We start from the raw sequence: 16,207 nt of genomic DNA, 5'->3' as shown, positions 1-16,207 counted from the left end.
AGATCCTGGGGTCCAGGTCTATGAGTGAAGCCCTAATCTGCTTCGTGATCTGACCCCATTGGTACTGCAGTCATGTTAAGGGGTCTGTCTGTCTTTGGGAATTTAGTGTAGGGAAAGGACACATATTTCCTTCCAGCTGCTCAAGAAGAAACCTCACCCTGAAATCTCACCATGAATAAAGTTGAAAGTTTTGACCCATTAGGTTGAAAAGAGGAGATGACTGCATCTTAAATTCTTTCCCAATTTGGAGTTCAGTATTCAAGAATCAATCTTCTTGTACCTCCCATGACCCCCAGCTTCAGAGTGTCCTCAGACACATGTACAATGGAGACATGCAAGAAATTCCTAAGGATTTTCATTTGAGCTGCAGTTGCATGCTCTAAATGTTATTTTCCATGTTTCTGTTTCCTTTATAAAATTTCACTGCTTCTCCATCAAGATACTCAGACAGGACTCACAGTCTAAGGGAGATTGAGTCTGACAGAGGGAGCTATGGAATTTTCCTTTCAGATAAGGAAACTGAGATGCAGTTAAGTGCCCTGCCCGCAGTCATAGAACAACCAGATGGAAGAGTCATTTTAGAACCCATATCTCCTGACTCTCAGTCCCATACTCTTCCCTCTAAGCCATACTAGCTCACAAATTAATCTTGCCAATAGTACCCTGATTGTGATTCTCCTATCTCTGACCCACCATTTACTTTTTTTGGTGCATAGGACATGCTCCAACAGACCACATTTCTCCCTCACTAAAAGTCACTCTTCCAAGAACTACTCTGACTAAACCCCAACCTTCCAGCCTTATTCCACTTATTCAGTCACTTCCTCACATTTATTATCCATTAATTTGATATTTCCTTAATATTCTATTGGTTTACTAAGCATCTTTATCTATTTTATTACTCTTTAACCTATGGTATACTTCACAATTTGGGTCTACTGGTCTTTAACATTAGACTGTAAGTTATTCAATGGCAGGGATTGTGTTTTTCTACTTCTATTTTATGTTCCCCAAGTGCCTAGTGTAATGTTTTGCACAAGCACTTAATTCATTTTCATGATAATTTTGTATCCATATTTTGGGACCAAAGAAACCAAGAAATCTTTCCTTGAAGACTTTCAAAAGAAGTATGAGAATTTGTGGAAAAAAAAATATTTCTAAAGAAAATTCACATTTAATTTCTTTTCTGGACAGTAAACTTTTGGAACATCACTTGCTGATAAGTTGATGAAGAGCACTTAACTGGTCTTTTTGACAGCCCTGTGTCCTGAGCATTCCCTGAATTTGCAATACAAAAAAATTCCTAAAATAAGTGTGTAGGACCCCAGTGGAGTTGGAGGCCAGTGAGGGTATCATGACGATTACTCTTCAGTCACCAATCTATCCAAACACATATGATCTCTAAGAGCAACTTTATTCCAGTACATAGCTATTAACAAATCCAAACAAATCTGTCATTTATGATTGTTGATGTCAAATTGTACCTGCCACAGTTACAACATCACTCAGAAATGAAAATATGTACTGACCTTTGGCAAGCGCTCGGGGTCACCAGGGTGCCTGGGAATGACCTTCTGTAACCTTTGGAAACCATAGTCAATGGTGGGTTCATTCAAAGCTGAAACACAGAAATGAAAATTAATACAAGAAAAGTACTCTGTTTTTAACTGTAACAATTGATGATAGAGTCAGGATTAGGAAAAAACTGCAAAAATTCCTGTTGCTGCTTTAACCTAAATCCTCCTTTATGAGTTTTAAGTCTTGGTTCCAACACTGGAGTGAAATGAAGGCTTTGGTTTAAAGTGAAAAAAAATATTCCTTCTGCTCGAGTTTATGTGAGGAAGTTTCTTCAAATTTGGAAATTAATAAACAGACCCTGAATACGAAGTTCTTTCAGATGGATTTTGCCTTTTGCCTGGCTGCTTTTTGGCTTTTGGGAGCATCTTTTCATTAATGCTATTTTGGTATTCCAAAAAAAAGTCTTTTTGATTAGACAGAAGAGAAGAGGCAACAGTTGGGGCAACCTCATGTTGTGTGGTTAACGAACTTAATACGAAGACCTTATACCCATTAAATAGCCTGATTTTGAAACCTAGACTCATTGCAATTCTGTCTCTGGAATATTATTCTGTATCTGAGGGAACTAAAGGTTTGCCTCAGCTTGAACTTCAAAATTTCTTAATACAATGTTAAATATCCCTATATGCATGTCTCTCAGGGCAGACTAAGTCTTGGAAATTTGCATTTATCACCAGTAATCCTAACCACGGCAGAGCCAGTGAAGCAGGTACTCTTTTAGAAACCATGTGCTTCATTCTATCACTACCAGATGCCTGCATTCTGGGCTTGGCATCACGTCCCCAACAGGGACTAAGTCATGTTGAAAACTTGCCGAAGGCGAGGGAGAAGTAAGTGGCAGAAACAGCTAGATTGAGTTTTCCATTCACTCTGCCTCCTTTGTTCCCCACTCTCTGAGGGAAGAGGGAAGATGAGTAGACAATCCCCATTCAATTTTCTCTCATTGACAGGGTACTCAGTTGGAAAGTGTGAGCTTCATCCTCTGCCCATATGACATAAAATGAGTTTTTATTGTAACCAAAGTAATCAAAGAGATTTTTTCCCCACACTTTTAAGCTGAGTACAAATCGGTATTTGTGTCCTGACATCCATCTATACATTAAAAAATAAGCTACCACATACTGTACTTGAAATGCATTTCCATTACCCTAAATTTTAAAAGTACTATTGAAAGTACTACTAACTTTAAAAAACTGTATTAAATTCAAATAGGTCCCAAGGCTAATGGAAGCAATTTGTATACGAACCCAAACTGACTGGCCCACTTTTCAAAATACAGGTATGATAATCTTGTGGTTTTAAAAGGACATTTAAATTGAAAGACTGTGAATTTAGTACATAATTATACCAATAGAACCCTTTAACTTGTCAACTTGTAAATCTAAAAGGCTATCAATCATTTCTAAAGAGGAAATAAACCTTAAAATTCTTTGATTGACAGTGCTTACTTTTTATGTAAAAAAAAAAAAGTGGAGTAAAGTGGCCAGAAATCCATTTACAAAAGTACATTGTTTTACATAGGTGAGTAAAAAGCCAATAATTACACCTCCAAAAGACACATAAATCAAAGTAAGTACTTTTTCTTCACTTTTATATTTTAAGTTGTATTGAACTTCAGGGAACTTTGTATTAAAAGTGCCTTTTTTCCAAATGCAGTTCTTATGGAAGTTGCTAATAGAGTAGCATTTTCATTTAAGATACTGTAATCATTTTTGCAAATATGAGATTTAGCTATTTTCCCCTTTCCAAACTGTAAACCTTCAACCCATCTTGTGAATTAACTAAAATTACATTTGGATGTACAAAATCTGTCTGTCTATACTAGTGTATGAATTAAGGCACAATATTTACTATTCTTCCTATTTTATGAATTACTTTTTAAATCCTTGAGGAGGCACTTTTTTTCAAATTAGACTTTCAAATAAAAAGGCATGGAGTGCTTTATGCATTAAATCTGTTCCTTGCCAAAGCTATGGCATTTAATCAAGAAATGCACAGACTGTATAGAAATGAGCACCCACAGGTGTAAGTCATTTTCCTCTTTCCCCTTTAAGCTAATTAGGAACAAAAATGCAAGATGCACTTTCTAGTAAAATGTCTCAATTGCAACTATGATAGTTTGAGTAATTGAATTTATCATTTTAATATCTACATCCATAATCCAGCATCCTAAAACTATCCCATTCTTTTCTTTAACCACAAATAAAGTTTGGTTGTTTTTTTTAAAAATATTTTCTGTAATGAATTCCTACTGTGTCAACAGAACTTTGGCTGCTAATTGAATGACTGTCTGATGTATCTTAGAGAAGAATTTGTTTCTCCGGCCACACTGCCAACTTACAGCAGAATGATCGACACTTAATATCACCAATTAAAAGAACCTGTTCAAATATCATATGGAATTCATAGCTTGGGGTCTAAAGAACACTTCACCGAAGAAAACTCATTCAGCTGCTGCATAGTGTAATTGAATTAGACACATTTTAACATTATTATTCAAAGAATAATAAACATATCCTACATAGAAGCATTTCTATACTCATGGAGGAAATATTTCAGACTGCAAAACAGTCTTTTAATTTATTTCTCAAAGATCCATGGTTTCATTATTCTTTCTGGTCTATTCCCTTTTTTAAAAAAAATATTCTTAACATGTCAATCAATTAGTCGTATTTATTGAGCACTTGCTGTGTGCAGAGCACTGTACTAAACACTGGGAGAGTACAATTTAACTGAGATGGTAGACCCTTTCCCGGCCCATGACAAGCTCAGAGCATAAAGAGGAGATAGACATTAATATAAATAAATAAATTGTAGATATGTACATAAGTGTTGTGGGGGGGTGAATAAATGGAGCAAATCAGAGAACTGCAGAAGGAACAGGGAAAAGAGAAAAAAGCTTAGGGAAGGACACTTGGAGAAGATGAGCTTTCAATAAGGCATTGAAGGTGGAGAGAGTAATTGTGTGTTGGATATGAAGAGGGAGGGTGTTTCAGGCCAGAGGCAGGACATGGGTGAGATGGTGGTGGTGAGCTAGATGAGATAGAGATACAGTGAGTAGGTTGGCATTAGACAAGTGACATGTGCAGGCTGGATTATAATGGGAAAACAGTGAGATAAAGTGGGAGGGGCAAGGTGATTGAGTGCTTTAATGCCAAAGGTAAGGAGTGTCTGATTGATACGGAGGTGGATGGACAACCACTGAAAGTTCTTGTGGAGTAGGAAAACATGGACTGAATACTTTTGTAGAAATATAATCTGGGGAGCAGTGTGAAGTATAGACTGGAGTGAGGAGAGAGAGGTGACAGGGTGGATAGCAAGGAGGCTGAACAGTAAGTGAAGAGGGATAGGCCAAGTTCTTGGATTGACTTGATAGTGGTTTGAAGAGGAAAGGATGGATTTTAGCAATGCTGTGATGGTTGAACCTACTGGATTTAGTGATAGATTGAATATGTGGGTTGAATAAATGAGAAGAATCAAGGATAACATCAAGGTTATGGGCTTAAAAGAAGGAAGGATGGCATTGCTGTCTACAGTGATGGGAAAATCAGGGGGTGGACAGGTTTTGGGTGGGGAGATAAGGAGTCCTATTTTGAACATGTTAAGTTTGAGGTGTCGGTGGGGCATCCAAATAGAGATGTCTTGAAGGCAGGAGGAAATGCAAGACTGCAGAGAGGGGGAGAGAGAAGGGCTGGAGATGTAAATTTGGGAATCATCTGCATAGAGGTGGTAGTTGAAGCCATGGGGACAAATGAGTTCTCCAAGGGAGTAGATGCAGATGGAGAATAGAAGGGGACCCAGAACTGAGCCTTGAGGGACACTCAAAGTTAGAGGATGGGAAGCAGAGGAGGAGTCCAGAAAGAGACTGAGAACGAGCAGCTAGGGAGATAGAAGAAGAATGAGGAGAGGACAGTTTCAGTTAAGTTGAGTTTGGATAATGTTTCCAGGAGATGGGGTGGTTGACAGTGTCAAGGGAGCTGAGAGGTTAAGGAGGATGAGGATGCAGTAGAGGCAGTTGGACATGTCAAGGAGGAGATCATTGGTAACCTTTGAGAGGGTGGTTTCTGTGGAGTGAAGGGGACAGAAGCAAGATTGAAGGGAGTCAAGGAGAGAATTGGAGGAGAGGAAATTGAGACAGCAGGTCAATACAGCTCACTCGAAGAGTTTGGAGAGGAATGGTAGGAGGGAATTGGAGCGATAACTGCAGGGAGCCGTGGGGTCAGGGGGGATGTGTGGTTAGGATGGGGAGACCTGGGCGTGTTTGAAAGCAGTCGGTAAGAAGCCATTGGAGAGTGAACATTTGAAGGTGGCTGTCAGGGAGGGAAGATGGGAGGGGCAAGTGCTTTGATTAGGAGCAATGTGAGGGGTCAGATGCATAGCTGGAGGGAGTGGATTTTGAGAGACAGCGGGAGATCTCCTCTTGAGTTACTTCTGGGAAATAAGGGAGAGTTAAAGAGGAGGCAGGAGGAGAGAGGGACTGGAGAAAAGCAGGGGAGATTTTATGGAGCTTACGCATGGTCATTTCAATTTTCTCAATAAAGTAGGTGGCCAGGTCATTAGGGCCAGGTAAGGGGGAAGGTGAGAGGACAGGGGATTTGAGGAGGGAGTTAAATGCCTGTATTAATATCACATGAAAAAACACAACGTTTCAAGAACCTATCACCTAACAGTATGAAGTAAGAATGCTCTTTGCCCTGGTGTTCAGGAAAAGTGAGCCCCTCTGTGACTGATACAAAGCAGTGACACTTAAAGCTTAATACACGAAAGACAAGCATATCCATAACTGCCACTGGACCAGTTCTATCACTACAGGCTATGCCATAGAGTTTGGCAGATATACAAATATGAGCAGTAATCAATTACTATTCAATTACATGCATGGAAAAAAGAAGGAACACATGCAAGAACCCATGAAGCAGCGCAGCTTAGTGGAAAGAGCACGGGCTTGGGAGTCAGAGGTCTTGGGTTCGAATCCTGGCTCTGCCACTTAGCTGTGTGACCTTGGGCAAGTAACTTAACTTCTCTGTGCCTCAATCAACTCATCTGTAAAATGGGAACCAAGACTTTGAGCCCGACGTGGGACAACCTGATAACTTGTACCTACCTCAGTGCTTAGAACAGTGCTTGGCACATAGTAAGTGCTTAACAAATACTATCATTATTATTATTATTATTATTATTAAGGGAAGTTTTATGAGGGGTGTGTGCCACAGATAGGAATTTCTTTTGATTGGGAAAATATTCTAAGGCTATAAGGAGGATATGCAAAGGAAAAAATAAGTGATAGAAGTTTTGGTTACCTTGAGCACTTGCAAATATCTACGGATTCTATGAAGATATTATATTGTATTCAAACAATAGAATTGTCCTAATGGATATATTTGAGGATTTAGGTCTATTTAAGTCTCTCCCTTATTAGCATTTACAGACTTTAAGGGCAGGAACTTTTACTTCTCTACTATGTTTCTCAAATACAATGCCCTGCACTCTGTAGGGTTTCAGTAAATGCCATTGATACAGGTATTTAGGTGTACTACCTTTCCCTTCTCCCTAGTAGCTATGAAAAGCAATACTTTCCCCTTCTTTATTTTTAATGATGGTATGAAGTGCTTACTATGCACCAGGTTCTGATAATAAAAACAACTGTGGTATTTGTTAAGTGCTGACTATGTGCCAGGTACTGTACTAAGCACTGGGGTAAATACAGAAATCGGGTTGGACACATTCCCCATCCCACATGGGGTTCACAGTCTTAATCCCCATTTTATAGATGAGGTACCTGAGGCACAGAGAAGTGAAGTGACTTTCCCAGGGTCATACAGCAGACAAGTGGCAGAGCCGGTATTAGAACCCAGGTCCTTCTGACTCCCAGGCTATTACTGTACCCACTAGGCCATGCTGCTTCTGGACTAGATACAAGACGAAACAGATACCTCTCCTACAGGGGGCTTACTGTGAAAGAGGAAGGGGAGAGGAGGTATTTTATCACCATTTTATAGATGAGAAAACTGAAACATAAAGAAGTTAAGTGATTTGCCCTTGCACACACCAGGCACATGGGGCAGTCAGGACTGGAACCCCAATTTCTTGTACTATACTCCCACCACCCAAAATTGTTGAAACAGAAAGTTACCAAAGTTCTGCAAGAGAAATAATGGAAAACATATTTGTATAGGGCTGTTTGTGAAGTGCTGTGTAGCAGAGATAAAGCCCAGCACAAAAAAAAACAATACCTGCTCTGTTGTACTGTACTTCTCCAACCTTTATTACAGTGCTCTGCACATGGTAAGCTCTCAATACAGTCCAATGATTGATTAACAATAAAGAAGCTTGTATCCATACCGATCTTTATTCAGATGTCCACCATCCTGGACTGTAGACTCCTGAACAGACCAGGCTTGGGGGGGGTTGAGCCTGGGCTTGTTTTAGGAAAAGAATCTTTCAATAGCTGAAGTCCCTGTGAACTTGATGGAAGTATAAATCCCGGCATCCCTCAGAAATGATAACTGTTGTGTGATTGTATCCATAACCCTACAGGGGTATCAGGCCCACTAGGAGCCTGCTTTCTTGAGGACTGGCTTGGGCCAGACGGTCCTGGGCCTGTTACACCCCAGATTTTCACCTCATAGAGGGCTCTAGCAGGCAATACTGAAGTTATAAATATGAATTTTCAAGGTGTGTCTAAGGAGGAAAAGAAGCTGTCAGGTTTAGTCTACCCTATAACATGGGAACTTCACGGATAAATTGAATCTGAAATGTCTGGAATATATCAGTGTAAAATTTGATTCTTTGGATGAAAGATAAATGGTTAAAAGTAGCCCATTAAGAGACTGAAAGAGCACCTCTGAAATTCACCTACTTCATATTAAACATACTAGGTTAAGAAAAAGCTAATCAGACACCCATTAGTTTAAATTCCCTTTAGGGCTGGAATAATGGGGGTGGGTCCTTGGAAACTGAGCTTTGACTATTGTCACCCTCCAAATACAAAATCTTGAGATAGAATTACAGGTTTAATTTAGGAAACTATGTCTAATACAATAAAGCCTAAAAATAGACTGATTAAAGTCTTATGATGTAGGAAGCAATAATGATACACAATTAAGCCAGAAGTTTCATTAAAAGTGCCTGATAAATCACAAGATAGTAAAAAAAATACAACGGAGGAGGGTGAAGTGAGAAAACTTGTAGATCAACAAGTAAAATTTGTAATTATGCCCACTTTGAGTCCCTTCAATCTTGGAATTTCTGAACTTTTCTCCAGTCTGTAGAAGGACACTGACCTAGTTTTGAGGAATGTCCTAGCCTAGAGAAAAGGTCATGGAACAAGGAGTTGAGGAGGTCCAGTTTTAATTTCAGCTCTGCCACTGGTTTACTATCACTTAATTTCCCCATGCCTCAGTTTTCTCATCTATAAAATGGGGAAATATACCTATTTTCTCTGCCTCTTCCATTCTAACATTATGAATCCCATGAGGGACAGGAGCTGTGTATGTTTTGATTAGATTCTATCTGGCCTAGTCCTTAGCACAGTGCTGAATATGTAACAAGCCCCTCATAAATATCAAATTAAATAAATGCTATGTTTGTGATATAATTCTATCTCTCCATTTTAATTACAGTTACGGAGCACTTAAAAGTCTTTACCTGCTGATCCTTTGAAGTAAACCTAAAGAAAAGCAGTCACTTTGACCCTGGTCCTCCTAACTCACCTTGCATTGATCTTGGGGTAATGCTAGCCTACTAGCCTACTCAGTGGGTTAGTATCACACACAAATTTGTTCAAGGGCTCATGTAACAGTGAAACATTATATATACACAGAGAAACCTATGTAAATAACACAACTTAATTTCATGCAGTAATGTTAATCATCAGATTATAAAGTTCCATTCAGAGACATCAAGTAAAGAGAAAACCCTAACCAAACACATATGTGGATTGTAGCCTTTTTTCCTTGGTCGATTAAAAAGCAAATCCACTTTGTAAACACATCAAATAAAAAAAATTAAATATATTTCATTAAATCAAGACAGATGCATTCCTGCTTATTTTGATCATTGTTTTACACCTTTAAAAAGTTTCCTTTTACATTCAGCATTCCCTCCTCTCCCAGCTTGTCTGCCCATCACTCCATCTCCCTCCCTCCCCTTTCCTCCCCCCTCCACCCACAATTTCTTGGTTGCTTATTCCCAGAAGCAATGGAAATTGGAAGAGAGTAGGGGATTAGAGCCTGGAGGAAAGAGATGGTGTTCGGGTGCCATTCCAAACCTAACTCAAAATTTCCCTGCTTTCATAGCTGGTGTTTCACTGCACTGCTTTAACATATTTCTATAATTTTAATTTCCTTTTTTTAATAGCTGCATGACATGATGTCATCTGCACTTTTTATTTCCACTCCAGATATTGAGTGGAATAGCACTACCACTAACACTACCACCTGGGCCTTTGGGCTTCCCTGTGGTGACTGCTCTACATTAGAACTAGCAGAGCAACTGCACAGCATTCTCCTCCAAGGCAGAGCCATCTTCGTCATGAATGTTACTGCAGACACTCACTTTTCACTGTCTGGACTCACTACAGTTGCTTTTCCCCAACTAATGGCACCATTTTTTCCCCAGTCACTAAATTAACATCCTGAAGTAAATCATAAAATTATGTTATCTCAGTAATCCAATCGAAAAAATTGACTCACAAATGCATAAATGATGACAGGGCACTTAAACACTATCTGTGAACTAGGTAAATGGAAGACTTTGCTGTGTGGCTAGTCATACCGGCATATTATTGCTTCTTTGGTTTTTCCAAGCACTGCGTGTGAGTCTCATCATCTCAGTGGAAGGAATACACCCTGGAGTAACCTGATACAATAATATGGCTTACCGCATCACAAACATTGTCAGAGCTTTTAGCATGACATGTTTCTGAAGCTCAGGGACCTCTGGCTCAGGTGCCAATGAGATATTTATAAATACTCTGGGGAAGCTCCAGAGGGATGATTACTGAAACTCTCAACATCCCAGCTGGATCAGTAGGATGCAGAATTGATGGATTTGTGTTTTCCAATGTTTGTGAACAGTGGGATAAAAAGAAAATCTTATATTTATTTTGAGCATATTCCTATATTGTAAACCTACCTGTGCATGGCATTGACCTTGTAAAATAGAAATAATCAATCAATCAATCAATCAATCAATCGTATTTATTGAGCGCTTACTATGTGCAGAGCACTGTACTAAGCGCTTGGGAAGTACAAATTGGCATCACATAGAGACAGTCCCTACCCGATAGTGGGCTCACAGTCTAAAAGGGGGAGACAGAGAACAGAACCAAACATACCAACAAAATAAAATAAGTAGGATAGAAATGTACAAGTAAAATAAATAAATAAATAAATAAACAGAGTAATAAATATGTACAACCATCCTTCATAGACTACAAAATAGATGAAAAAGTAGTCCAACTGCATAAACAGGTATTATTTATACTGAACAGAAAAAAGAATATTGATTAAACAAAAAATAATTCTTACGGTTCAAGTTATTAAGTCTGAAAAGATTGTTTCTCTGCGGGAGAGAATATTTCATCCTGAGGGTGCTTAAAAGATGCCAACTGATCATAATTCCTTGTTCAATGTTATTTTAAACAAAACACTGTGGGTTTAGCAAAATCTTTTGAAAATTTTCATTTATTTTCCTACTGTCCCACCAATTAGCCTAGTCACATGTCTGTTGAAAACCAGAACAAAATCATTCATTCATTCAACCGTATTTATTGAGCACTTGCTGTGTGCAGAGCACTGTACTAAGCTCTTGGAAAGTACAATTCAGCACAGATAAAGACACTACCCAACAATGGGCTCACAGTCTAGAAGATAATTATTATGGTATTTGTTAAGCGCTTACTATATGCCAAGCTCTGTCCTAAATGCTGGGGTAGATACAGGATAATCAGGTTGTCCCACGTGGGGCTCACACTTTTAATCCTCATTTTACAAATGAGGTAACTGCGGCACAGAGAAGTTAAGTGACTTGCCCAAGGTCACACAGCAGACAGGTGGAGGAGGGGGGATTAGAACCCACATCCTCTGACTCCCAAGCCCGTTCTCTTTCCCAAATGTACACATCTTATCCTTCCTTTCCAACAGTAATACAGGGGGAAAGGGTTTATTATTAATGACAATAATAATAATGTCATTTGTTAAGTGCTTACCATGTACCAAGCACTGTTCTAAGATCTGAGGTACACATAAGGTAATCAGGTTGGACACAGTCCATGACCCACAGTGGGGCTCCTCACAGTCTTAATCCCCATTTTACAGATGAGCTAAGGCCTAGGGAAGTTAAATGGATTGCGCAAAGTCACATAGTAGATAAGTGGCAAAGCACGAATTAGAACTCAGGTCCTTCTGATTCCCAGGCACGTGCTTTAACCATTAGGTCACACTGCAAGAGGATTCAAATAGTAGTATTCTTTGAGTGCTTACTGTATACAAAGTGGTGCTTGGGAGAGTACAATACAATTACTAGAGAAGATCCCAGCCTTCAAGGAATTTACAGCCTAGGAAAAAGACAAGGAAAGGAGATGTGGGGTTAAAGTCCTCCGGCACCCTGGGTCTACTACAATCCAAGTTTCCAAATGCTGCAGGGATTAAATAAGCAGGTTCTGAAGCTGCTCAAGAATTAAATATGACAAAGAGAGATTCCAGGCTCAGTGGATGACCAAGCTAAGGTAGTCGCAATCCCAATCCCAGGAGATGTCTATACTGTTTTAAAATTGCCACGGTAACCTAGGTTATAGGATCAATACCCCCCTAATTCTGTGCCAGATCATTATTTCTGGGAAACTGAGGCACAAATCCTGCTGATAGCCTCACAGCAAAAATACGGTATGAATAGAGTTGGACTCCAGGTTGCTGACATCATATTAATTCTCAATCTTCTTTACTCTGAAAACCTGCAGATCTGCGACACCTTACAGCATCTGACAATGTCTCACAGAACTTCAGATGAGCATCTTCACCTTAGCTTAAACTGTGTGAAATAGAGTTGGGGCTGATGGGTCTGAGCAGAGTTTTCTTAAATATTAATTTTTCTTTTGTGGGGCAACCACTTTTGAAAAGTACCGAGATGTACATCAAACTGACTCTGCCATTCCCCAAGCATGGATGGTCTATGCCTGATTTCTCATGAAGAAAGCGGGGAGAAATACATTAGCAAACAAATTTCTTCAGCTCCTACAGGTTAGCTCTAAATATAAAGTGGGTAAAGATAACTGATTCAAATCTGCTTCAGCCTTCACTATAATAAACTTGACAAGAGACGTTGCCCAGTTACTGACCATAGTATTCTCTTAATGCCTTGGCTTATCAAGAGCTTTAGTTTAGCTCCTTAAACCAAGTAACTAAAATCACATCCTTCAAAGAAACAGTGGCATATGGACATTAATGGCCTATATCTTCAGAAAATTCCCTCCAATTTAGGCATGTACAACAATGATGGACTTTCTCACTAGGAAGAAAAAAGCAGGATGATTTTAAGTGTATAATGGATGATAGTATTTAAGTGGTGACAGCTAACACACTTTGTCTTGCCTTTCTAACATTTAAAGGGAAATCTATAATTCTACAGTCCCTGTAGCATATCTCTTGATTTAACAAGAATAATATTACTTCTGTAATTGTTCTTCAGATTTCTTTCCAAAGAGTTTTGACAATAACTGTTATCAGGGAAAAAAAAATCACACTAGCCTGCCTGATAAACATGTTTTCCTGCCCTCACACCCCAGTGAGCACTGTGACACTATACTTTTATCATCTAGTGTGTGCTCAGAATGAGCTTAGAACAGCAATTGCCGGGAATAGGTAGGCGATAAACCGCATTGATTTAACACATCTTGTTTTCAATCATGCTCGGATTTTCTGAGCACGCATTTTTCCTGTACTCTGGCTTGTAGCTTTTATCTGACGAGCTGATCCCTTTTCACTGGAAAATGAAAAGGTCGCACAATAAGACACGGTTTACTGGAACTTGAACACGCACCAGGGAAAGTATTTTAGATAAATACTGTCAGACATAGTGGAGCTGAATTTCAACAACACAACTGCTAAACAACAATACTTATTACTCTCCTAGAACAAGACTACAAGCAACTTATGGCTCACAGCAGGGGAGAGCACAGAGTTAGGCTCAATAGCAAGAAAATCTTTTCCAAGTCTGTTTAAAGATGCAGTGTTCCTTTTAGCTGATACACTGCTCTGACTGAGCAGAGACTTTGGGTCATTGTCCTCCTTGTGATTGTTAATGACACTTTTTATGAAATAACAACAAAGCAAATCCCACCTCCACAAGATTAAGTCTCTCTGAGACCTAATATAATCAGGCTATACTGCCAGTTATCAGAAAAAGAAAATAAATAACCAGAAGAAAGTGAACCATTAGACTTTAAAAGATTAGCTAGGTGGGAGTGAAAGGATAAAGTTATGGAGGAATAGATACATTGTTTAAACAAATTATGCCATACAGAGTGACACTATCTACAACTATAAGAAGTATGAAAGTTTACGATTTTTTTAAAAAGTGCTGTAGAGAGAGCGCTAGAGATTTACCAGCTCCCAAGAGCTTTTTTTAATCAACCTGCTCTCCATTCCAGATAGTACCCAGGGAGAAAAATACATAAAACTTACAATTGACCTAACACAAAAGATAACTGACTGAGGGGAACCTGCACTGGAGAGACTGGGCTTGTTGATAGTACCCTCGTTTAATTTTGTAGCAGCTGAAGTCCCAGTGTCCATTCGACTCTCTTCCGTCTCAACCAGGTATTTACACTTTCAGGGAAAAAAATGACTGGTTGAGTTTCCATGCTATATTTATTCCTGGATTCAGGCAATTGCACCATAACAACTCCAATGTTCATCACTGTGGTTTATGGATCTTTAATCTGTTAACTATTCATTTGCAATTCAGTGGAGATGCTATCAACTTCCTTCACAATGGTCACCACAATGGTATTCTGCTGCTTCCACATCAATCTGAATACCAACTAGTAAGCAGAAGTGGAAAATGCTTTAACTTATAGCCACTTGTAAAACAAGTAATCTACACACAGCATCACTGTGCTTGCATATTAGTCCCTAAAGTATCCTAATCAATAGATTCTTAGTTAAGTAATTTACTCATTTCAGAGGATTGGTTATTGTATAAGTAAATAGTATCCAGACACATCTACAGTTCCTTTAACTATTCCTACCAAGTGAACGCATTTGCTGGAAGTCAATTTTGAAAAGTAATACAGCATCATATAAAAATGATACTGCAATTGCTTCTTGGTCAGGTAAAATCTATTGGGACAATTAAGATGAAAGATAACTCAAGATCTAAGACCTGGGGACTTTTGGGATTTACCTCACCCTCAAACCCACTGCACTTATGTACATACCTATAAATTATATATTTCTAAATCATTTATTTTTATTAATGTCTGTCTGCCCCTCTTGACTATAAGCTCATTGTGGTCAGGGAATGTATACAGTGCCGAGTATAGTCAGTGCTCAGCACTCAGTAAGCACTCAATAAACACCGTTGATTTAATGACTGAACAACAGAAAAGTTCTAACCAGCATTACCACAGACTGGAGAAAACTTAATCAATCAATAGTATTTATTAAGCGCTTACTGTATGCTGAGCATTGTACTAAGTGCTTAGGAGAGTACCAAACAACAGAGTTGGTAGACACATTCCCTACCCACAGTGAGTTTACAATCTAGAGGGGACTTTAATCCACATGAGTCCAATAAATAATAGTGTAATTACCTTGTGTTTTCATAGACCCTCTATTTAAAAGCACATTATGGGATTTACCCCATTAATCCTCACATCAGGGAGAATGTACTAATTTCTAAACTCTATTCACTGAAAAGATTTGAATCTGTGTATACATTTAAAACAAACAGAGAAGAGTCTGGACTTGCAACCGAATCCATGTTTTTCTTTATACAATGCTAATAACAAGGCAGGTGTCCCTGTTCTTAGAGAGAAAGAAAAGGATGACCTAGCCTCTGTATGGGTCACACTCTCAGGAAGCAGGGAAAAATGGTCTTGACACCCACCCCCATGAGAAAATATTTCTGAAACTTTCCTTTTCATAGAAGAGGAAAAATGAGAACCATCCCTATTTAAAACCCCTGCATCATTCTTTTCTGTCATAATGATGCATGTGGATAGTATCAGCTTCCATCTGTAAAGGAGAAGATGACGGCTGTTTTCAGAAAATACTTAAAAATACTAATAACTCCTATTCTCCTGTTCTACAAGTATGAAATAGATTTCTTGTCAGATATATACTGATATTGGCATGGATGGGAAAGATGTTGGTACATACTATTATAATAATCTGGGGTGCAATATTAGGTTGATTTCAAATTCATGCACACATTATTTAAATTGCATTTATAATTATGTATATCCCAGGATATTTTACAGGAGGACTTATAAGAAAGATCTCTTTATTGTTTGTGTTTAACTTGCAGAGATTTGGAAGTTGTCACATTACTGTACAAATAATCATTTAACAGTTTTTAATACTGCCTCTTAATTCCATGTGTGTTCATGGGGCAAGTGGAATATAAT

The 16,207-nt window shown here is 38.7% G+C and overlaps 1 protein-coding gene across 3 annotated transcripts in view; it reads right to left on the bottom strand.

Annotated features, from left to right (window-relative positions):
• Positions 1–16,207, bottom strand: part of EBF1 (EBF transcription factor 1) — a 367,600-nt gene that overhangs the window by 29,730 nt on the left and 321,663 nt on the right. For all 3 annotated transcript variants that reach the window (XM_038772540.1, XM_038772541.1, XM_038772542.1), the window contains exon 11: positions 1,530–1,618. In XM_038772540.1, the coding sequence (XP_038628468.1) occupies positions 1,530–1,618 (89 nt within the window). The remainder of the gene's footprint in view (positions 1–1,529; positions 1,619–16,207) is intronic.

The sequence above is a fragment of the Tachyglossus aculeatus genome, chromosome X1 (assembly GCF_015852505.1).
Source record: "Tachyglossus aculeatus isolate mTacAcu1 chromosome X1, mTacAcu1.pri, whole genome shotgun sequence".
NCBI classification, from domain to species: Eukaryota; Metazoa; Chordata; class Mammalia; order Monotremata; family Tachyglossidae; genus Tachyglossus; species Tachyglossus aculeatus.
The sequence above is the reverse complement of the archived record's forward strand: the minus strand, read 5'-3'. Positions and strand labels throughout refer to the sequence as shown.